At 22.8% G+C, this 24,482-nt stretch overlaps 6 protein-coding genes across 6 annotated transcripts; 3 read left to right on the top strand and 3 right to left on the bottom strand.

Annotated features, from left to right (window-relative positions):
* Positions 1 to 447: 447 nt before the first annotated feature.
* On the bottom strand, positions 448 to 2,592 carry PY17X_1233700 (cdc2-related protein kinase 5; the record flags this gene model as incomplete). Its single annotated transcript, XM_022956846.1, has 1 exon — positions 448 to 2,592. One exon carries the CDS (start codon positions 2,590 to 2,592, stop codon positions 448 to 450), a length of 2,145 nt encoding a protein of 714 aa, XP_022812686.1.
* Positions 2,593 to 6,459: 3,867 nt separating this feature from the next.
* On the top strand, positions 6,460 to 15,847 carry PY17X_1233600 (ribonuclease, putative; the record flags this gene model as incomplete). Its single annotated transcript, XM_022956845.1, has 9 exons — positions 6,460 to 10,233; positions 10,508 to 14,320; positions 14,552 to 14,629; positions 14,800 to 14,851; positions 14,950 to 15,014; positions 15,108 to 15,164; positions 15,278 to 15,325; positions 15,472 to 15,531; positions 15,761 to 15,847. 9 exons carry the CDS (start codon positions 6,460 to 6,462, stop codon positions 15,845 to 15,847), a joined length of 8,034 nt encoding a protein of 2,677 aa, XP_022812685.1.
* A 687-nt stretch (positions 15,848 to 16,534) lies between these two features.
* On the top strand, positions 16,535 to 18,646 carry PY17X_1233500 (GPI-anchored wall transfer protein 1, putative; the record flags this gene model as incomplete). Its single annotated transcript, XM_022956844.1, has 1 exon — positions 16,535 to 18,646. The coding sequence occupies one exon, from the start codon at positions 16,535 to 16,537 to the stop codon at positions 18,644 to 18,646; it is 2,112 nt and encodes a 703-aa protein (XP_022812684.1).
* A 300-nt stretch (positions 18,647 to 18,946) lies between these two features.
* On the bottom strand, positions 18,947 to 21,248 carry PY17X_1233400 (conserved protein, unknown function; the record flags this gene model as incomplete). Its single annotated transcript, XM_022956843.1, has 9 exons — positions 18,947 to 18,991; positions 19,088 to 19,255; positions 19,430 to 19,601; positions 19,740 to 19,822; positions 19,974 to 20,115; positions 20,242 to 20,411; positions 20,552 to 20,582; positions 20,700 to 20,926; positions 21,048 to 21,248. 9 exons carry the CDS (start codon positions 21,246 to 21,248, stop codon positions 18,947 to 18,949), a joined length of 1,239 nt encoding a protein of 412 aa, XP_022812683.1.
* Positions 21,249 to 22,341: 1,093 nt separating this feature from the next.
* Positions 22,342 to 23,556, top strand: PY17X_1233300 (enoyl-acyl carrier reductase; the record flags this gene model as incomplete). Its single annotated transcript, XM_718961.1, has 1 exon — positions 22,342 to 23,556. The coding sequence occupies one exon, from the start codon at positions 22,342 to 22,344 to the stop codon at positions 23,554 to 23,556; it is 1,215 nt and encodes a 404-aa protein (XP_724054.1).
* A 450-nt stretch (positions 23,557 to 24,006) lies between these two features.
* On the bottom strand, positions 24,007 to 24,468 carry PY17X_1233200 (conserved Plasmodium protein, unknown function; the record flags this gene model as incomplete). Its single annotated transcript, XM_022956842.1, has 1 exon — positions 24,007 to 24,468. The coding sequence occupies one exon, from the start codon at positions 24,466 to 24,468 to the stop codon at positions 24,007 to 24,009; it is 462 nt and encodes a 153-aa protein (XP_022812682.1).
* Between the last annotated feature and the right edge of the window lie 14 nt (positions 24,469 to 24,482).

The following is a 24,482-nucleotide window of genomic DNA, read 5'->3' as shown; positions in this document are numbered from 1 at the left end:
CTCAAAATGGAAATGCATATATGTATTATTATGTCTATAAAATGGGAAATTTTGTTATTTTTTTATTTTTTTTTTTATTTTTTTATTTTTATTTTTTTTCCATTAATATATCAAAAAAATAGACAAAATAAGTATGACCTTTTGCAAACACAAGGTATTTTGATAAGCTAATTTTTATTTCTAAACATGGTTGTGTAAGTAAAATAAAGCGAATTAAATAAGGAAAATTAGGTTAAGCTTGAAAATGCACAATTTTACTCCACCACTTCATCACTCCACCACTTCATCACTCCACCACTTCATCACTCCACCACTTCATCACTCCACCACTTCATCACTCCACCACTTCATCACTCCACCACTTCATCACTCCAATTTTCAAATTTTCCAACTTTCCGATTCCCACTTCGCCAGTGGCATATTTTGCTCATTGCTACCGCGTTTGAATTATCGATGGTTTTGAGTGTATCCCCTATTTGTAGTTGTAGCTGAGCCCTTTTGATCTCTACAATGTTTTTTGTTATTTGGACTTGACATATCAGGTATTGATAAATTACGCTTAACTCGTATTCCTTTAATAAATTCATATGACTGTTCAGGAATATTTGTATGATAACTTGATCTTTTAAATTTATTTATTTTTTTAAGAGAATTTGTTGGAGAAGTGTAATATGTAGTACTATCATCATAAAAAGATACTTCTTCATTTGTTTCCATTACATTTTTTTCTTTCATATCATTTAATACTTTTATACTAGCTCTTTTAATAAACCCATTATTATTTTTATGTTCATTTGCATATTTATCAGCAAAAATAGCAAAAGATCTTCTTCCACTTTTTTTATATCCACCCAAATTTTTAAATGTTTCATTAATTAATTTAAAAATTATTTTAGCATATTTATCATTAGATTTACATAAAAAATGAGATATCATTGTAGTTGTAAGTAAATTTTTTTTTCTTTGTTCGATTTCTCTAAACGTTTTAATTCCTATATAATATTTTAAGCAATGTACATACCAATTATATACTCCTATACCATCTAAATTATCAAATCTTATATCAGAAAACCATGGATGTGATAAAGCATCTGCTGCTGTTATTCTATCATTAGGATTATATTTTAACATTTTAACTAATAAATCGATTCCTAATTCATCTATTTTACCATTTGTAATTACATTTAATGCATCTTTTCTATCCTTTATTTTGATATTAAAAAAATCATCTTTAAAAGGATAAAAACGAGAATCACTAAAATATTCTAATTCATTTTTATTTGGTTTTCCCAACGAATTTACTATTCTGATAATTAAATCAAATTCTGTTACTCCTCTAAATAAAGGTTTACCAATTATTAATTCACAAATGATACAGGCTGCTGACCATATATCCACATTTAACCCATATTGAAAATCTCTATCATTAAAACTTTCGTAATTTTTTTCAAACATCTCGTCTCCCATATACGCCTCGTCGCTCCTCCGCACAGTCCCGCCTCCGCCTCCACTTCCGCTGGCACCTCCGCTTCTGCCCTTTCCACTTCCGCTTTTCCTGCTTACAGTCCCACTGGCACCTCCACTTCCGCTTCTGCCCTTGCTACTTCCACTTCCGCCTCCACTTCCGCTTTTCCTGCTCGCACTTCCACTTCCCCCCTTGCCACTTCCACCTCCCCCCTTACTACTCACATTTCCACTTCCACTTCCGCCTCCGCCTTTGCCGCTCACATTTCCACTTCCACTTCCGCTTCCGCCTCCATTTTTTGGGGGCCGCATTTTGGATCGGTCAAATTTGGAGAGAAGAACTTCCAAGGGCCTATAATAAATAGTACAAACAGTTGGTGTCATATCACCATCATTTTTAAGTTCCCTACACAATCCAAGATCTCCAATTTTTAATAAATATTTATTATTATGTGTATATTGTAACATAACATTTTCAGGTTTTAAATCACGATGACACATTTTATTATTATGTAAATAAGCTAATCCGTTTAATAACTGAAAAGATAACCATTTTGCTTCTTTTAAACATAATCCAGCTTGATTTTCGTTAATTTTAGTTTTTTGAATTAATTTTTTTAAATCACCTCCATCACAATATTCATAAGCAGCAAATATAAATTTTTGATCTAATGATAATGGAACCATATCTATTTTAACTTGATGATGATAATTAGATGTATAATGTTGTAATATTTGTCTATTAATATATTCACTAATACCTTTTTGTCTATCAATAGTTACATCTATTAATCTTAAAATATTTGGATGTCTTCCTATATTTTTTAAACAACTCAATTCTCTTAATGTTGTGCAACTAATTCCTTCTTCATTTATTGTTCTTAAATCATCTTTAAAAAATTTAATTGCATATATGTTTTTTCTAAAAAAAATAAAATCATCGGTATAATAATCATATGGTAAATAATTTGTATTTTGATACAAATCATTATTATTATTATTATATTTTACTACTTTTCCTTTATATACATCACCATATGTACCTCCCCCTAATTTCTCTTCTAATGATACTGTTGAATATATGTTGTTAAAATATATTTTACATTTGGTTAAGGTAATTCCATGCATTTTGTATACAAATAGGGAACAAATTTGATAGAAATTTGAAACGTTTGCATCTATACAAATATTTATACATACACAATTTATATTTTTTTATTACTCTATATAATTATATTCTAATATATCTGTTATTACATGTCTATGTATATATACAATATTTTTCATCAATCAAAAAATAAATATTACGCTTCATCATTCTAAGATTAACTATATACATTTCATATATCAAATAATGTTCTACAAACCCCATCCATACATATAGTACCCATGATACTAATATATAATGAAATGGATATTTGCTTTTTTTTTTTTTTTTTTTTTTTTTTTGCTCTATGTTTCTCTATTTAAGCTTAAAAAAAAGGAGTGGTTTGTATTTTGGAGGGCAAGCTCAAATTTGAATCACATCAGATTTATAATATTGTAATGTGATAATAAAAAAAATGACGGAAAATATGAAATTGGTAAAATTAGCAAATAATAAATAAATAGAAAATGAAAAAGAAAGAGTAAAAATAACATATGTATATATATGTATGCATATATATAATCAGCGATATAATCAGTGATATAATCAGTGATATACAACTTTTATATGTGTATAACATTCTCTATCTGCTTAATGCAAAAAAGATGTCAGAATTGGCTATTTCACATTAGTATGTGACTTTTATTTATTCCTTGTGTATACATAAAAATGTGGATAGAAAAAGAACATGAAGGATGGGGGGTGTATTATCATTTATACATACACATAACATATTTAAACTTACACCAACAATATATTTATGACAAAAATTGTGATAATAGGATATACATATTTATATGTACATATGCAATATAAATGAATAAAATATATTGTAAGATCAAACATAGTTATAACTAATAAAAGATTATGTATTAATTCGTAAATAAATGAAAATAAAATCCAAGAAGAAAACGGAATTAAAAAAAAAGTGATAAGGCCAATAAAAAATGATATTCAAATGTAAACAAAAAAAAATGAATAATACAAATACTTAAAGCTTTTTGACAAAAAAAAAAATGAGAAAAATAAAAGGAAAAAAGGAAAATACTAGACGAAAAAAAAATATCTTGAGAGGAGAAAAAATGATCCTTAAAACATTTTTTTGCCATATATAATAATTTATTAATAACATATAATTACGAATTGACATTTTACTAGTTTGGATAAGTAATGTTTTAATTTATAAATTTATAAATTACATATTAATACAAAAACAAGTTTTGAAATGTGTATTCTCATATTTTCCATTTTGGAAAATTAGCACCTTTTATATCTTCGTGTGTGTAAAAAAAAAAAAAACATATGCTCGTATATATATTTATATGATTTAAGGATGCACTATATATTAAATATGCACGAATATATATATGATCTAAGATTATATATTATGTGCAAAACAAAATTCTTAAATTTAATATAGTTGAAAAATGAACCATATTTTTCTCATAGTACTAAATTTGTTTTTTAATTAAAATAAAAAATAAAAAAATAAACAATTTAATAGCTAATAAGTGTGCTTGCTTTATCAAGGGTTGCAAAATCAGTAAAATTGGGAAATAGACATAATTTAATATTCATGAAATAAAGAAAATAAAAAAAAATCTCATAAAGTGAGCAAATTTGTTAAAAAAAAAGAGAGAAAATGACTAATAAAATGGTAAAATGGTAAAATGGTAAAATGATAAAATGGTAAAATGATAAAATGGTAAAATGATAAAATACAAACGAATTATCAATTATAACAGAATAGGAATTACGAAAAAAAAGAGAAAAAAATAAATTCACAAAGTATTAATATAATGTGTATTTCATACTTAAAAGCTTATACAGTTTAAGAACTAAAATAAAATATATATGCACACAAATATATAATATATATAATATATATAATATATATATAATATATATTACCTGATTGTTAATAAATAAACGTGCTTAATATTACACAATTATTTTTTAAGTATATACAAAATAAGCCTACTTAAAAATTACAATATTTTAAGTTAAGCAAAATAAATCGGGTACTATCACGTTTAATTTTAAAAAAAAATACCTTAAATGAAATGAGGGAATCATATAAATATATTTATACACCTTTGAAAATTAATTAAGGATACTAAGATATATTATTTTAGAGAAATATCAAAACTGCATAACATACAAATATAGTTATGATTTGTACTATTTTTATTTACACAAAAAAAGTAGAAATATAGAAAAAAAAATTATTATCATTATATACACATCCACATTATAAAATATTGCTAATTCTTTCAAATATTTCATTTTTCACCTTGCAAAAAATAATGTAGTATTACTTTGGTTTTTTGTTTTTTTATTTTTTTATTTTTTTATGAAATTATATAAATAGCATTATTATTAATTTTTTGTTAGTTTTTTTTTTGTATATGAAAATCCATAAACTACATATTTCCAGGCACTTTCAATTATGTATATTTAAAATGTAGAAATATTTTTGATAAAAAAAAATATATATATTTTGTCTTAAGTAAGGTTTACTATTTTTTTTCTCGCATAAAAAGATATTTACCTTTCTTTTATTTCTCAATAAATTAAATTTCATAAAATATATATGCCTTGTTAATTATTTTTTATATTTAATAAATATTAAAGGAGGGTATACATATAATATGGATTATAGGAGTAGTGTATATATGAAAATATTTTTAATGAAAAAAAAAAAAAAAAAAAAAATATATATATAATGTCTCTAAAGAGGGAGATAAAAAGAAACAAAAAAGAGTTAAGAATAATTTGATAGTAAGGTTAATAATTTTTTTTCTACAGATAAATTATGTTTACACTTTTTATAACATTGTTTAAGAAAAAAAAAATGAAAAAAAAATGAAAAAAAATACATGCAATATAAATTATATAACATTTTTTTTTTTTTATGAATATATTGCTTAAAAAAATGTATGATTATTATTATTATAAATATTAAAAACCCGTTATAATTTCATTTAATATAATATAGCTATATATATTTTTTTTATGGATAAATATGTATGAACGTATATAGCTATTGTTTGTCCGCAGCTTGCCGTTCAGAATATTTATTCTTGTATTCTTATATAAATTTATTAACAATATTTGTATGCCCCCAAATACGTTGTGAAATTGTCTGAACCGACATAAAATATTATACATATTGTATTATTTTTATGTACAAACAGCCAAAATACAAAAAAAAAAAAAAAAAATATAAATATATTTATATATATATTTATATATATATAATAAGGGGACACACAAATAACAAAGTACCAAAATAATTAAATATTATTATGAGGGTTGCCAAGTCAAGTTGTACAGAACTCGCTGTATTTTCCAGTGTCGTATTAAAAATGTTTTACTATAATAAAAAAATAATATAGTTAGTTAGCTATGTGAAATACTGAAAAATATGATAATATACAAGTTGTGAACATATGAATTGTAATTTGTACACCGGAAATACAAAAAATATATTATAATAAAAATAAAAATAATAATATAACAATAATAATATAACAATAATAATAATAACAATAATAATAATAATAACAATAATAGTAGCAATAATAAAATAAATATTGAATTTTTTTAAATAAAAAAATATTAATAAAATAATAACAATTTTTTTAAATAAAAAATAATAATAATAATAATATCATAAAAAAGTAATACATACATAACACAAAGTAGATACTTTGTAAAAAACAGAAAATAAAAATAAACCAGCATTCAATTGTTTTTGTTTTACAATTTTTTTGTTTATTTATTTTCGCTCATTTTCATTTTGTTTTTTTATCTTATAAGTTAAAGAAACATAATGATTATATAGTATGAAATCAAAAAAAAAAGGTATGTTACATAAAAAGTTAAAAAACCAAAAGGGTGTTAAAGAATTTTCTTATGGCTCTTTTAAACATAAAATCGCTAAAATTTACGCGAAAGAAAAACAAATTTTAAAGAGAATTCACAATGAAAAATTATCACCAGAAAGTTTTTTGGAAGAAAAAGGGAACACCCTAAAAAACGATAAACCATTGTGTTCAGTTATCAATAATGATATTTTTAACGATTTTAAGAATGCGAAGGAATTAATTTTCCAAAATGGAGAAAAATATCGTGGAAAACATGATGATAATGACGAATCTGAACAAACATTGGACGAAAAATTACATCAATCTGACTTGAAAAAAAGTACTAAAGTCAAACGAAAAAATAGTCTCCTCGATGAAGAGGTACACAATGATTCGAAACTTTTACATAATGAAAATGAGATAAAAAAAAAAAAAAAAAAAAAAGCTAAATTACTACCTTTTGTAAAAGATGGAATAAAAAGCAGTGATGAAAGTGCAGAAAGTTATGAAACATATGAAGAAAATGAAAAAGGTGAAATTATAAAACATGGAAATGATAAGAGACACAAAAAAAATAATAAAGAAGAAAATGAAGAAGCAGAAGTTCTCGTTAAAATTTTGAACATTGTCATAACCAAAAATAAAATTAAGAATATTATAAGGAAATATTTTGAAAATGGATTCGTAAATTTTGTCAGTTCAAGTATGATAAGATATATCATAAGAAAAGCAAAAAAAAAAATAAATATTCTTACTGTAGAATCGTTTCTAGTTAAAAATGTTGATATTAACAATTTAGAGAGTACTATTATTACTAATAAAAAAGTTGAATCATTTAGGGATTATGTTTTTTCTAGACAAAAAATAAAAACCATTGAAAGTGCTTTAGTACAAATCTGTAAAATATTACCTGAAGATTTTAGTAAAGAACATTTTCATAAAGAGTTTGAAATAACTCAATTTGAATATCTAAAATGTATAGAAGTATTATGTACATATTTGCTAAAAAAAAATGATGAAAACACAAATGCTTATAAAAAATATAAAACTATGGATATATTTGTTAAGCAAATTTTGTACAAATATATGAACCAATCTTCTGATGATGAAAATGTGATGAAGAAAGAGGATAATAAAGGTAAAAAAAATAAAAAAAAAATAAAAAAAGGCAAAGGAGATGAAAATAAAGATACAAAAGAGAAAAGCAAAAAAGAAGACGAAACATATGAATTAAAAGAAAAAAAAAATGAGGATACCATTTTGTGTAATCTAAAAAAATTGAATACTAATAAGAAAAAAAAAACAGATATTTGTTCAAGTGTAACCAATTCATCATTTGATGAAAAAGAAGAAATGAAAAATAATTATAGTAGTTTAGAAATTTTGAAAATTATAGATAATAAATTTAAAAAGAGAGATTTAGAAATTAGTGTCTTAAAAAAATCTATTGAATCAATTGGAAGTAATATTAAATTATTATTACAATTTAATAATAATTCGAATATAAATATAGACATGTTGAAATATGGAAATAAAAATAAAGATAATATTAACAAAAATGTAGAAGGAATTTCAAATGAAATAATGTACAAAACAGAAGATAGTCATGTTTGGTCTCAAAATCCGATTGAAGAAGTTTCAATAAATCAAAATAATATTAAATTAGAAGAAAAGACAAAATCGGTGAAAAATAATACTTCTAAAAATGTTAAAGATGTGAATAATAATATCATGATAAATGACAAAAAAGAAATGAATAAATATAATAGTTCTTCTCAAGACAATATATTAATAGGAAAAGAAAATAAGGATACAAGTTTGAAAATCGAAAAGCTTTTAATCTCCAATTTTACAGAAAAAAATTCTAATGTAAAAGGAAAAAGTGAATTAGAAAAATTTAAAGAAAATGCACATAAATTTATTAAATTAATAAATTATGATAAAGATTTTGAAAAAAATATAAATGAAAATGGTAAAGAGAAATTAAATCATATTTTAAATATTATTAACATCGAATTTGAAAAACTTTTTATAATTATGGATGATAAAAAATATAGTAAAAAAGAAAATGATAAATCTATATGTACATTAAATAATGATAATAAAAAATTAAAAAATCAAGAAAATGATAATAATAATAATGTATCGGGAATAAATATATCTGTATCTCAATCTGATATGATTGAACTTAACGAATTAAAAGATGTAATAAAAAAGAGAAAAAAAAAAAAATCAAAAAAAGGAAATAAAGAAATAAAAGACATAGAAATTATAAACAATGATGGAAATAAAAAAGCTATAATTCCTAATGAATTATTATGCTTACAAGATGGTAAAATTAATTTACAAAAAAAAAATAAATATGATGATTCTAAGAAATTATTAGAAAGAAATAATTTAATAGAACATGATAGAAAAATCGAATTAGATAAAAATAAAATAGGAAATAAAAAAGGAGGTGGTATTTTAGATAGCTTAAATTTTTATATGAAAACAGAAACTATGTATAGTTTAGATGATAGTATTAAAAGAGAAGATAATGAAATGAGTAAAAGTGAAGATAACGAATTTTTATTTAAAAATGAAAATGATAAAAAAATAAGAATAAATTATTTTCAAGAATACATGAACTATTGTGATCAAAATGTAAAAGGAAAAAAATCGAATTCTGATAATTCGAACAAATCCAAATCTGTTGAAAATATAAAAAAAGATGTATTAGAAAAAAAAGATAAAAAAGGAAATTTATATAATTATTATGAAAATTGTAATAAAGCCGATTTATGTAGTCAACTTACAAATAAAATAATAAATTTAGCAAAAGAAAAAACTAACTTAGAAATATGTCAAACATTAGAAATGATTAATGATAGTAAAAAATTAGAACCAATATTATTTACTAACAAGGTAAGTAGTGATAATACTACTGCGGCAAGTGTTAAGATTAGCGAAATAAAATATGATAAAATTAATCAGGATGAAGATTTAAATTTGAAAAAAAGTATAGAGATAGACAAGGAAAAGGGAAAAGAAAAGAAAAGTAAAAATAAAACAAAAAATAAAAAAGAATCCAAAGAAACAAAGGAAAAATTAGTTTATAATAATGAATATATTTTAGATGAGGAAAAGGACAAAATAAGTGGAAATTCAACAGAAAGTGGTGATAGTGTAGTATACAATTATAATATATATGATGCAATTTATGATATGAATGAACAATTTTCAAATGTAGTTAAAAGTATACACATGGATCAAAATATTACCAAAGTTGAAATAATAAATGAGAGTGAAAATGAACAAGGAAAAAATGTTACTATCGAAAAAAAACATAAAAAGACAAAAGAAAAAGGGAAAAAAAAAAAAAAAGAATGGAAAAGGAAAAGAAAAGAAGATATAAAAAAGAAGAAAAAAGAATCACGTGAAGAGAAAAAAAAAATTAAAAAGGAACAAATGAAAAAAGAAAAGAAGAAGGAAAAGAAAAAAGAAGAATCTGCTAAAGAAAAAGTCGATAATGAAACAGAAGAAATCGCTAAAGAAAAAGGATATCATACTCAAAGTGATGTACTAATAAAAAAAAAAAAAAAAAAAAAAAAAAAATCTAAAGATAAACTAAAAAATAGTGACTACAGCTTTATTGATGTTGGATCAAATGAAGAGAAAACGAAATTATTGAATAGGCAAATGTGTATATATGATGAATACATAACTCAAGAAAAAGCTATCAAGGGTATCATTAGCAAGAAATATATTCGGGTATGTGCTTTTAAGTTTGTTTTATTATAAGGCGTCAGTGCATCGGTCATACTGTTTATACTGCTTATACTGCTTATACTGCTTATACTGCTTATACTGCTTATACTGCTTATACTGCTTATACTGCTTATACTGCTTATACTGCTTATACTGCTTATACTGCTTATACTGCTTATACTGTTTATACTGCTTATACTGTTTATACTGCTTATACTTCTTATACTGTTTATACTTTTTTTTTTTTTTTTTTTTTTTTTTCTTTTACCACTCGCAGGGCATAATACATATCCGCAGATTAGACTATGGGTATATCGATCACGAAGAAGGAAAAATTCACATCGAATCAAAAGAAGATTTGAATAGAGCAATTGATGGGGATGCTGTTGTTATAAAATTAAAGAATCCAAATAGAGTGAATAATTTAGTTAAACCTGATAAAAGTATTGGAAAAGTTGTATATATTGAAGAACATTACGGATCAACTAAACAATATGTATGTATATTTCGAAATAAGGTAAAAGATAAAAAATATAATGTAGCTATTCCATTTAAAAAAAACATTCCATTAATTCAAGTACAAAATAGTCATATTAAAGAATTTATGAAAAAATATAATGTTAATGATATAAGCAATCAACTAATATATATAAAAATATTCCAATGGAGTCCTACTGAAAAATTTCCAGAAGGAAAAATTGTTGAGATTTTAGGTCAAAATGATGTTTTTCATAATATGCAAAATGCAATTTTATTAAATCATGGTTTAAATTTTAATTTAAAAAAAGCATTAGAAGATCAATATTTAAAAGATTTAAAAAATAAAAATAATTATATAAATATAATAACAGATGAATTAAAAAAAAGAATGGATTTAAGAAAAGAATGTGTATTTACTATTGATCCAGAAACAGCTAGAGATTTAGACGATGCTATTAATATTTGTAAAATTAATAAAAAAATTATCACAAATTCAAATTATTATATTAAAATTATGCACAATTTAATGTGTCATAATGGAGAAATTGATGAAACACTTTTAGAACAAAATTTACCTCTTTTTGTAAATAATGATCAAGATTTTTTTTCTAAATTAAAAGAAAATGAATATGTTAAAGAGATTGAAAATATTAAATTTCAAAACTTTATTAAAGAAAAAATTGTGAATGATACTGAAAATCAACAGACATCCGAAATAGCCAACTATGAAGATGATAAACTAACTAGAGGAATAGAAGGAATAGAAACAGATTTAACAAGAGATCAACAAATTGGAAAATATAAACAATTGGACATAGAGAGAAAAGGCTTTACTAAATTTGAAGATTGCTATGCTAGTAAGGGAGATGAAAAAATGTTAAAAAGGAAAAACAGGGAAAATTCGAATAAGGGAAAAAAGATGAAGAAAGCAGAAAAGGGGTCGAAAAAAGAAGCAAAAAAAAGAGCAGAAAGGAGGTCGAAAAATATGGACATAGAATCCGATACGGATATAGAAACAATAATATATGATAATTGTAAAAAAAATAAGAAATTTATTAATCTTAATCATAACAAATTTGACAAAATGATAATGGATAATGATTGCAACCAAATTAGAAATATAACTATTTTTAATAACGATTCTAGTAGCAATGAAGACAGTTTCGATGATTACACTCGTTTTAATAAAAAAAAAAAATATAATAATATACAAGAAGAAAAACATAAGAATATAAATAATAAAGAAAAAAATATTTACAAAGAAAAATTTGAAAGATCATTTTTGGACATTTCATCGGATCATGAAGATGATAATAATAATAGTAACGAAAGTGAAAATGATGATTTTTTTGATAAAAAAAATGATTTTGATATTTTTGTTAAAGATGGAAAAAGTGATTTCTCTTATTTAGATAATACTGTAAATAAAAATTGGAACACAAATAAGATTAGCACTCAATTTAATGGTGTTAAAAAAATTGAAAATAGTGAATTTTTTCCAAATACAACAAATCGATGGAATTATGATACTAGCCAAAGTAGTATAAATGATATCGGAATGAATGAAGAAAATTTTGAGATTGGTAAAATAAATACAATTAGTAAAAATTTGAAATTTTATAACACATCTATGCATAGTAAAAATATTGAATGTTTATCTAATAGCTCAAATAACGAGAGTAATAATGATGGTAAAAAAGGAAAAGGAAAAAATAAATATGCTTATATTTTCAAGCAAAATCGAAATAAAGATATTGGATCAGAATTATATAAAGATTCTGATAATTATTGTCCAAAATGTAAAAAATATATAACAATAGATGATATAATTCAAGGTATGAATTCTGAACAATGGAGAAAATATAATTTATATGAAGTAGGTGTACATATAACTGATGTATCATTTTTTGTTAAAGAAAATACATCACTTGATATAGATGCTCGAAATAGAGCCATGACAATTTATTTAACACATACTTGTTTTCCAATGTTATCAAGAATATTGAGTGAAAATTTATGTAGTTTGGATCCTATAAATAATCGTTTATGTTTATCAGTATTTTTTTACATGGATAATTCTGGAAAAATTGATCATAATACTTTTTTTATTAAAGAAACAGTAATAGAAAGTAAAGTAAAATTTACTTATGAAGAAGTACATTCAATTGTTAGTGGTTACGTACAATTAAAAAAAATAATAAATAAATTGAAAAAAGATGAAAAAGATGCATTTTTTTTGAGAAACGCAAATTATGAACAATCTGATAAAATTTCACAAGATCCTATTGATGTTAGAAAAGTGGGTAGTATTGTAAGTAATTTTTCTAAAATAGAAAATGAGAATAGACTTGTAAAAAATAGTAGTAGTAATGATGATACTAATTTATTTTATTTTAATGAAAAGAAAAAAAAAAATTTGGATAAAAAATCGGCAAACTGTGATAATAATAATAATAATAATGATAAAGAAACGATGAAAAAAAAAGATAGCAATAATAATGAGAAAAAAAGTAATAGCCTTTATAAAAGGTTTTTAAATCTACATTTTTATTCCAAAAAAAAGAATTCAAGTGTTGTAGATGCAGATGCAGATTCAGGTAGCGAAAAAGATTTGCCCGTTTCTCCTTCCTCAATTACAAACATGATAGTTGACAAGAATCATGGCAATACTACTAATAATGACAGTAATAAACAAAAGGGGTTAGGAACTTTTGAAAATAAAGGAAATGAAATGGAAAGCTCGAGTTTTATCTTTGAAAACGAAAAAAATGTCAAGAAAAAAAATGGGGGTATTGTTATGCGAAAATCAGACCGAAATAAAATAAATGAAAGGGTTTTAGAAAATGATCAAGTAAAAAAAGGAATAGAAGGAATTATAAAAATATTCAAAAATTTAAACAATAAAAAACATAAATTATCACAAAAAGAAATCATCAATATTACAAAAATGTTATATGATATGTATAAAATAACTAAAGGTGCAAGAATGATTAGAAGAAAAAATGGGTCATTATTATTTAATAATGATAAAATAAATTTTGTATTATCAAATTCGTATAGTCCATTAGGAATAGTAAAAAAAAAAAATACTTTTGCAAATTATATGATTGAAGAATTAATGTTAAGTGCTAATAAATTAGTAGCAATACGTCAATATTTTAGTAAATATCGAGATGTATCTATTTTCAGATCCCATAATTCAAGTGACTCTCTTAATGTTTCTGATATAATTGAATTATTAAAAAAACATGGAATATATCTTAAAGTTAATAGTTTAGCACATATATTACAATTTTTAGATGAAAAAGAAAATCATTTAAAAAAAAATAAAACAAAAAAAAGCATTTTTGAAACTGTTTGTGCATTTGTTAAAAAAAAAATGGTTCGAGCTGAATATCATACATACAAATATATAAAAGATAATGATATGAGCACATACCATTATGCTTTGTCTTTTCTTTTATATACTCATTTTACATCTCCTATTAGAAGATATCCAGATATTCTTGTTCATCGTATTATTAAAAGAATTATTAATGATGAACATCAATTAAAAGAAAAATTATGTACAAGTCAGGAAATTCTGAGCATTGTTGAAACGCCTAATGTGGTGAGTTTGTCAATTTTGTCAATTTTGTCAATTTTGTCAATTTTACCAATTTTACCAATTTTGTAACATTTTTGCCAATTTTGTAACATTTGTTGAGTTGCTTGTTCTCCCTTTTTTATATTGGCTCATTTATTATGTTATCACTTTTTATTATTTTATTTTTTATTTTTTATTTTTATTTTTTATTTTTATTTTTTATTTTTATTTTTTATTTTTATTTTTTATTTTTAGGGCATAGTTGAAAACATTTGTGAAAATTGCAACAAATGCAAGGCAAGATCAAAGAAAGCACAAATGGATTGTGAAATTGTAAAAAAAAAAAAAAAATATGTTAATTCATTATTCAATGTGTGTGTGTGTGTGTTAATAATATTTCATAGAAATTGTCCGTATTTTCGAGCATGTTTTAGTATATTGTTCGTTTTTTCTCATTTTTTTTCTCGTTTTTTTTCTCATTTTTTTTCCCGTTTTTTATATAGGCATTTCTGTGTTTGTACTTACAAAAACACGAAACCCCTGGATACAATCGAGGTACAAATATTAGATCTTTGTAGTAACTATAAATATATTGCATGTACATGTAAAATTTGAATATTGTTCATAATAAACTTGTTAAACTTTTTTTGTAGGAATTATTATGGATATACAAAAAGACCGAGCCTCGATATTTTTCAAATCGTTTTCTTTTGAAAATGTAAAATAAAAACTAAAACCAAATTGAGAACAAAAAAACTACAATCCTGTTATTCTTAACTTTGAAATTATATCACAATTTTTTTTTTTTTAGCCTTTATTTTTTACGGGAACTGAAAAGCATCATCACAAAATAAGCAAGGCCCATTTGGTAATTTGCATTTGTATTTATACTTATACTTGCATTTGCATTTGCATTGCATTTGCATTTTTATTTTTATTTTTATTTACATTTACATTTACATTTTTATTTTTATTTTTCAGAAATATTTGTGCAACTATACTATTCAACCAAATCCAAACAAAGAAGAGGTAAGCACGAATAAGAAAATCGAAAACTTAACATCGGCTAATTACTGCGTAGTTGCAATAATGACAATGATGATAATGATAATGATAATATATATACATGATTATGTTTTGCCACATTTTGTCGAATTTCCCCCTTTCCTTTTTAGTTTACCCTTACAGTTTACAACCAAGATGCGAAAACAATAAAATTGCGAAAAGTGTATAAGGTATTAAAAAAACGATAATTCATTTTGCAACTGCATCAGCAAATTGTCACCAAGCAGTCACCAAGCAGTGTCACCAAGCAGTGTTGCATGACCAACGTTGCTACATTTTTTTGTGTATGATATATGGACTGTGAAATATGCCCGTGTGTGATATACGCTTACACATGCTTAACATTTTAACATTTTTTTGACTTTTTTATTTTTTATTTTTTATTTTTTATTTTTATAGCGCTTCGATTATATTCCCTTGTATTTCTTTCCGTTAAATTCAATGCCACCTTCGTTTTTCTTGGCCGTCGCTTTTTCAAATAAATAAAAAAAAAAAAAAAAAAAATACGAATAGTCAAAATGAGCATATAAGGATAAATGTGCCTGACTATAAATAAAAGTTTATAAAATATTGGGATAGAGAAATAGCGAAAATTGTATGGAAGTTTTTTTTTTTTTTATTTTTGTTTATTATCATTTCCGAAATATAATTACAAAAATATTCACATTTACTTAGTGTACCCAGGATGGATAAAATAAAACATTTTCATAAAATAAAACATTTTCATAAAATAAAATATTTTCATAAAATAAAATATTTTCATAAAATAATATTTCTAAAATATTAATTTTCATAAGATTTGTTTTTTAACTCGTTTGCACACAAGTATTTGTTTGGTCACTTTATTTTATTTTATTTCGTTTATTTATTTTATTTATTTTTTTACGCCGTTTTTGGGGCTTTCATTTATTTTTAAGTTCCATCGTGGTTTGTGCATTTTCGCTTTTTCTTTCGTTTTTATCTTTCATTTTTTTTTTTTCATTTTTTTTTTTCATTTTTGAACATATACACATTCTGTGAAACTCATCACCATTTTAAGCATGATCATATACCATGCTTATAAAAACAAAATAATTTTGAATAAAAAAAAAAAAAAAAAAAAATCTATATCCTCTGTAGTATCGTGATCTAATGAAAGGGCAGTTAATTTGATTAAGGAAAAGAAGAGAGATAATGAAAAGGGTCAATTTAATTAGTTATCTTTTTATTTGCCCTTTAAATGTAGCACATATATTAGATTCAGTATTTTACATGCATGAAATAAATAAAAATGCAAACAATAATAACTATTTATTTAGATATAATAATGATAATGATAATAATAATGAAATAGAAAGATTGTATCATGACAAAGATTTACACGAAGTTTCTCAAATATTTTTTCATTTATCTCAAAAGTATAAACTATATTTAAAAAAAAAAGAAAAAGACAAATTAAATATAGTGGACATTTCAAAAAACAATAATGATGATATATATAAATTTAAGGATATAATTATTAATGACAAAGAAATATATTTTTTATATGAAAATGTAAAAACTAAAGAAATTGAAAAAATACAAATTAATAAATCAAATAAAGTTAGTAGCTATTTAAATTTATTAAAAAATGATAGTTGTATATATAAATTAAATATGATTGAATATAACAAGATCAAAAATAAAGTAAATCATAGTAATGATATTGTATTAAATACTTATTATATATATTTATTATTATTATTTTTTTCATTATGTATATATATAGAAAAAAATATATTTATAATTTTCCCTAAATTAAGAAAATTCGAAATTATTGTGACATTATTAATAATCTTAATACCTTCAATTATATACTTATTTTTTTTTTTTTTTTTTACTATAACTAATGTGATATTCTCGTATATATTTTTTTATTTCCTATTCTATCCATTTACACACAAATCAAAAAATGAAAGTAAAAACGAAAGTAAAAACGAAAGTGAAAATGAATTAAAACCAAATGGTCAAGCACACTCTTCAAAAATTTATTTTGTAGAAAATAAAAGAAAATCAGATAATTCATATAACTGTTTAATACATACACGAGTTATAAATATGTGTATTACATATTTGTGTATATTTGCTGTAGACTTTTTTTTTTTTCCAAAACATTTTAAGAAATCGGCTTACTATGGAAACACTCTGATGGATTTAGGAATAGGCGCCTGTATAACAACCAGTGCATACAGCTACAGGAAGAGAGCCAATAAAGCAAACCAACAGGTAGCCAATAAAGCAGACGAACAGGTAGCCAAACAGGTGGGCATAAATAGTGGGAATGAACAACATGGTAAAGATAATACAACAAATGAAAAGACAGTTAAATATACAGAACAAAATAATGATATTTTTAAATATATAATAAAATATTTTATTTTGTTTATTTTGGGAATTGGTCGATTTTTCGCTATAACATTTTTTAATTATAATTATAGCATAACAGAATATGGAATACACTGGAATTTTTTCTTAACCTTATTTTTTTTATTAGTCATAACAAATATAATATTTAATATATTAAAAAATAAAAAAAAACGAATTTTTATTTTTAGCTGTATTTCAATTGTTATATATGAATTATTTATACATATATTTGATATACATAGTTATATATTATTAAAAAAGGAGAGAAATACATTTTTCGAAGCAAATAAAGAAGGAATATTTAATCTTATAGGATCAATTAATTTGTATACATTTTCTTATTCATTTTGGAACATATTTATTGTTGATTATGGTGAAAAAAAAAAAAAAAAAAAAAAAAAAAATTTAGATGAAAAGTTAGACAATAATAATGAAATTTGTGGCAACAAAATTTACAGCCAAATTTGCAAAATTTACGATTTAATACTTGCAAAAGATAAATATTATAGTGTATACTTAAATATAAAGCTATTTTTTTTTTCTTTTATTTTTTATATATTACATTGGATACTAAACAAGTATGGAAAATATAGTATTCGAGTTTTATGTAATGTTAATTACATATTTATAATATCATCTATTAGCATTTTTATGGCTAGTTTAAGTTATATCATAGAGGAAATAATAACAGAAGAAATAAATATAACTATTTTAGATAAAATAAATTCTAATACTTTAACAATATTTTTATTTTGCAATATTATTTTAGGAATATTTAATATTTTATTTCAGTCTTTATTATATCCTCTTATTTTAGCTATATTTATTTTAATTTTATATTCTTTACTTTTTTTAATCTTTGCAAATTTTTTACCAATATATTCAAGAAAAAAAACTTAAAACAAAAAAAGTATATTAAATTTGAAAACAAAATTATATAAAACAATAAAACTATTACACATCTGTTACTCTTATTGCATTTGACAATATTATTAAACAGTCATGGGTAATCACAATAAAAATATAAATACGAAATAACCCAAATAATTATCATTGAGGAAAAATAAATTAGTATCAAAATATTTCAACGACAATATAGATAATATATGAGATGGCATTACTTTGGGAAAATTACCATTTACAAATGATATTCAAATTAACAAAACAAATAATAACATAATGTGTTATTTTAAGTTATTATTATGACGGGGCGAAGGAATATTTTCCGTTTGTTTGGTCATGCTTCTGCAAAAAATGCAAAAAAATGCAAAATTTCGAACTTATCAAGTGCAGAACAAAATAACAACATATCAGAAAGCCTAATGAATAAATAATTTTTACCTCGGTGATAATGTAACTGTTTGTGTTTCCGTTTTTGTAACGTTTATCCATGGCTTTATTTATATTTTCCGACAATGTAGAAATATCAATATTAATATTATATTCAAGTAGTATATCATGAAATATTTTTATAATGCTTTCTTCATACTTTTTTATTTGAGAATCAACCTACATTGGGAATAATAAATGGGCCAAATAAAAAAATGAGCATATTTATATATCATGATGAAAATGCACAAATTTCACAATTGGAATAAATATCTACTATTATTAAGTTATAATATATTAAGCATAATTAAATATACAATTTTTTTAGTGTTTTTTAGTGTTTTTTATTTTTACACTAGAATATAAATTTTTCATAAATTCATTTCGTTGTGTCTTTTCGAACAAAATTTGATTCCGAAGTTCTTCATTAATTTCACGCTCATCATTTATTTGATTTTGAAATATTTCAAGACTTTTTTTTTTATTTATATTTATCTCTTCTTCATTTTTTTTTTTCAAGAGAATTCTAAAAATGTGAAAGAGTGTACTATATTTGCATACCATTTAAAATAAAAAATAAAAGAATAAAAAATAAAAGAATAAAAAATACATAAATTAATATTCCCATGCCTATAATATATAATAAACATTTAAATAAAGTTACATTTTTTTTTGTAAATTATCATTCTCCTTATTAATATTGTTTATTGATTTGCTGACTTTGGATGTGTGTACCTCAACAAAATCCTGAAAATTCAAATAGAAAAATGCTAGATTGGCTATCATGTAATTTTTAGTATTCTACAATTATGCATTTCTATATTTCACACACACACACACACACACATATATATATATATGTATATATATGCAGTTTTCAAAAATTTTTAATTTTAACCTTGGCTTTTTTATTCACATCCTCCTCGAATCTTTTACACGCATTAACACATATTTCAGTAATTTTATTTTTCTCATGAACTTTTTCATTTTCTTTATCTTTGCTAATTTGTAACAATTCAAATGATACATTTCTGTATTTTCTATTCAAATATAAAAATGTGAAAAAAAAAATATTTGTATTATGTGATTTGTTTCAATACAACTAGCCATAATAAAAAAAATAGCCAAATACAATTTTTTTTTTTTTTTTTTTTTTTTTTTCTTACTGTATTAAAAAATCTACATCCATAAGTATATAATTTTTGATTTCATTGATCTCTTTTATGTGTCTTTTTTTAATATTCCTTAACATATTTTCATATTTTTCAATAATACATGTTTTACTTCTTTGTTCTTCTATATTTTTGTTTTTATAAATTTCGATTACCTTTATTAGCTACAACGGAGTTAAGGTACATAAATGAATGTTAAGCCGAAAAATATAACCACATATTATGTCTATACACACATATATGTTTTATATATGTATATAGATCTAATCGAACTTATTTATTAATTTTTTTTTTTGATAATTACTTGTGGAATTACATTTTCAACTGACTCCCCACTGAAATTGGAAAATCGTGAAAAAAAAACATATTTATGATATAACACATTACATAATATAACATATTTATGAATAATTATGCAGGCTTTAATTTTAAGTTAATTCAATTATTTTTACTTTATGTACTGTTCATGTAATTTATTATTTGGAGTAACATTCCCAGCGATTTTTAGACCATCATTTTTTATGGGACGTTTTTTTTTATGACTGTTAATATTTATTTGTTTGTCCTTTTGGATATTTATTTCATTGAGTAAAATATTTTTTTTATTTCCTTTTTGTATTTTTTTTTCATGTTCCAATTTGGATTTTAGATTATATAAATGCTTGATAAGGGTTTTTAACTTGGAAGAATAAACCAATATATAAATATAATTAGTATATAAAAGATATTATTATAAATAAAAAAAAATACATGTATTTTATATTTATAAAATAATATGAAATAAATTATTAAACACCTACTTTTAAATCTATAGCATTATCATAAGCTTGGTTATGCTTTAAATTATTTTGGAGGCCTTGTAAATTTAAATTTTGGGCATGCTCCTCTAATAAGGTTTTTGGATATTTTTCGGCATATTTTGTCTTTAACAAAATATTTGATATTTTATTTGTAGGAGCACAAACGCCTTTGTTTATAATTTTTTTTTTTTTAGCTTCCATATTTTTTTTTTTTCTGTACTGTTCAGAAGAAAAATACAAATAAGGTGGTGTATTATTATTTTTTTATGTTATTTTTTTGTTATTTTTTTATGTTATTTTATGTTATTTTTTTGTTATTATATTAATAAGACAAAACATATACTTACATTTTGTGCATATACTAATGATAATTAGAACAAAAGACATACACGAAATTTATCATTGTCATATAAAAGCCAAATATAATGTATTTTAAAAAAATTTAACATACCTTGATATATTTAAAACAAATAAAATAACAATGTACGTCACTTTTTGATTAGTGCAATTATGTGTAATAAGTATATATTTTTCTCTTTCATATTATTGTAAATAAAATAAATATGTGTATATACTTCATACTGTTACATTATTTTTGTTTATACATATGCATGTATATATGCCACAACAATTTTTTCTTTTATTTACTTTTTTACATATGTTGCATATTTTATTATAGGTTAGTGCAAAAAATATTAATAATTTTTTATGTTAATATTTTCTTATATATATTTATACTCATCAAATAATAATTTGTAGAGACCAACATGTGCTGTCCATATATTAATGTGTATAATGTTTAAATTCAAATATATAACAAAATAAAATGGAGATTTGGCTAAAAATAATCACGATAAAAAAATCATGATGGAAACATAAAGCATTATAGTAGCTTCAAATTTGATTGTAGAACATATTCCATTTGAACAATATAAAGAAATGGTTATTGTTTCGTATTTTTATTTCGTATAAATAATGAGTCGAAATATTGTGAGATCATAGGTATATCCAAAGTGTAAGCAAATAAAAAAAAAAAAAAGAAAAAATAAATATTCATAACACACATGCATACATATATTTTCTATAATTACCAAACTGTACGAATATACATTTTTTTTCATAAAAATATATTTTTTTTTTTTTGAATTTTCCTAATTTTTTATAGTTGTATTGCACTTTGTTCTGCAAGGTATAAGATACTTTTTTTGTTATTGCAACACATTTTTGCTAAACTCAAAAATAGCAAACAATAATATTGTTAATAGAATTTTTATTGAATATATTCATTTTAAAAATGTATAAAAAGGTAATACTTTTCTTAATTATCTCAATATTTAACTATCTGAAGATAACATGTTTCACTAACACTGGATATGAAAAAAAAACATTTCCTTCCTTACGAATGAATAAAGAAAATTATTGGAAAAATAAAATTTTAAGAAAAAATAAAAATGAAAATAATTTAAGAATAAATGTTGGAAGTAGCCAAAATGACATAATCGAGAATATAAAAAATGGAAGTGAAAATGGAAGCGTAAGTGGAAGCGAAAGTGGAAGCGAAATTTGTTTCATCGCCGGAGTGGGAGATTCAAATGGGTATGGTTGGGGTATAGCTAAAGAGCTTAGCAAAAGAAATGTAAAAGTAATTTTTGGAGTGTGGCCGCCTGTTTATAACATATTTATAAAAAATTTAGAATCTGGAAAATTTGACAAAGATATGATAATTAATAATGATAATTTAAAACGAATGGAAATACTTGATGTTTTACCACTTGATGCTGGATTCGATAATTATGATGATATAGATGAAGATACAAAAAATAATAAAAGATATAATAATTTAAAAAATTATAGTATTGAAGAAGTAGCTAATTTAATTTATAATAAATATGGAAAAATATCAATGCTTGTGCATTCATTAGCTAATGGAAGAGAAGTACAAAAAAGTTTATTAGACACAAGTAGAGATGGATATTTAGATGCTATTAGTAAAAGTTCCTATTCTTTAATATCTTTATGTAAACATTTTTGTAAATTTATGAATCCGGGAGGAAGTATTGTTTCATTAACATATCAAGCTAGCCAAAAAGTTGTGCCTGGATATGGTGGTGGTATGTCAAGTGCAAAAGCTGCATTAGAATCGGATACAAGAGTTTTAGCTTATTATTTAGGTCGAAAATATAACATAAGAATTAATACTATTAGTGCAGGACCACTTAAATCTAGAGCAGCTACTGCTATTAATAAATTTAATAATAATCAAAAAAATAATATGAACAGTTCAGGTGAAAATGATAAACAAAATTATTCATTTATTGATTATGCAATTGATTATTCAGAAAAATATGCACCCTTAAAAAAAAAATTACTATCTACTGATGTTGGATCTGTTGCTTCATTTCTTTTATCAAAAGAAAGTAGTGCAGTTACTGGACAAACAATATATGTGGATAATGGATTAAACATTATGTTTGGTCCTGATGATTTATTTCAAGCTTCGGACTCATAATTATCTTTTTATTCTCTTTCTTACTCTATTCACATATCCACATGTACATGTCATAATATATAGTAGCTAGCTGTTCTAGCAACAGGATTATAGACAATTTTATTGTCAAGCGAATTTGAAGCTATTTGGTTATTAGCAATGCAAATGTTGCATATACATTTTTTATATTTAAAAAAAAAAAATTTAATACATATTTACATGAACATGGTATACACATTTACATGAACATGGTATACATATTTACATGAATATGCGCGAATGGCATTTTTTCACATATTTTATACAAAAATAAATAAATAAATGAAAAAAATAAATGAAATAAATAAATGAAATAAAATAAAAAAAAATAAGGAAAGAGAAGAAAAGAGAATAAAACATTTTACTCATTCCACAGTAAAAATTTGAATACAAAAACATAAGCACATATATTAATATATACATGTGTGTGGTTCAATTTAACCGGTTTTGTTTTATAAATGTGTGCAACTCCTTTTTCTCAAGAAAATAATTAGGATCTTCTTCTGTTTTAAAAAAAGGATATATATTTTTAAAAATGTTATCTGAATTTATAATAATATTTTCGTCATATTCTGAGTCATATGAATTTTCACTAAGATCTTGTTGATCAGTATTTTTGATTAAATTATTAAACCATGCTTGTTCATCAATTATATCTAAATTATTTACATTTGTAAAATTGTTTTGGCTAGTTTTGTTAATATTTTCTTCCTTCTTTTCCTTTTTTTTTTTTTCTTCCTTTTCTTCCTTTTCCTCCTTGTCATTTTCTTCCTTCTTCTTTTCTACCACTTTTGTAAAATCATCTTCAGTAAATTCTCCATCAGGAATATAACGAGAAACAGTAAACAGGGAGTTGTCAATTTCTTCATTTTTTTTTTTTTTTTTTTCTTTCATATTTGATGTATTTT

The sequence above is a fragment of the Plasmodium yoelii genome, assembly GCF_900002385.2.
Source record: "Plasmodium yoelii strain 17X genome assembly, chromosome: 12".
Classification (NCBI taxonomy): domain Eukaryota; phylum Apicomplexa; class Aconoidasida; order Haemosporida; family Plasmodiidae; genus Plasmodium; species Plasmodium yoelii.
Note: the sequence above shows the minus strand (reverse complement) of the source record. Positions and strands in the feature narration are given on the sequence as shown.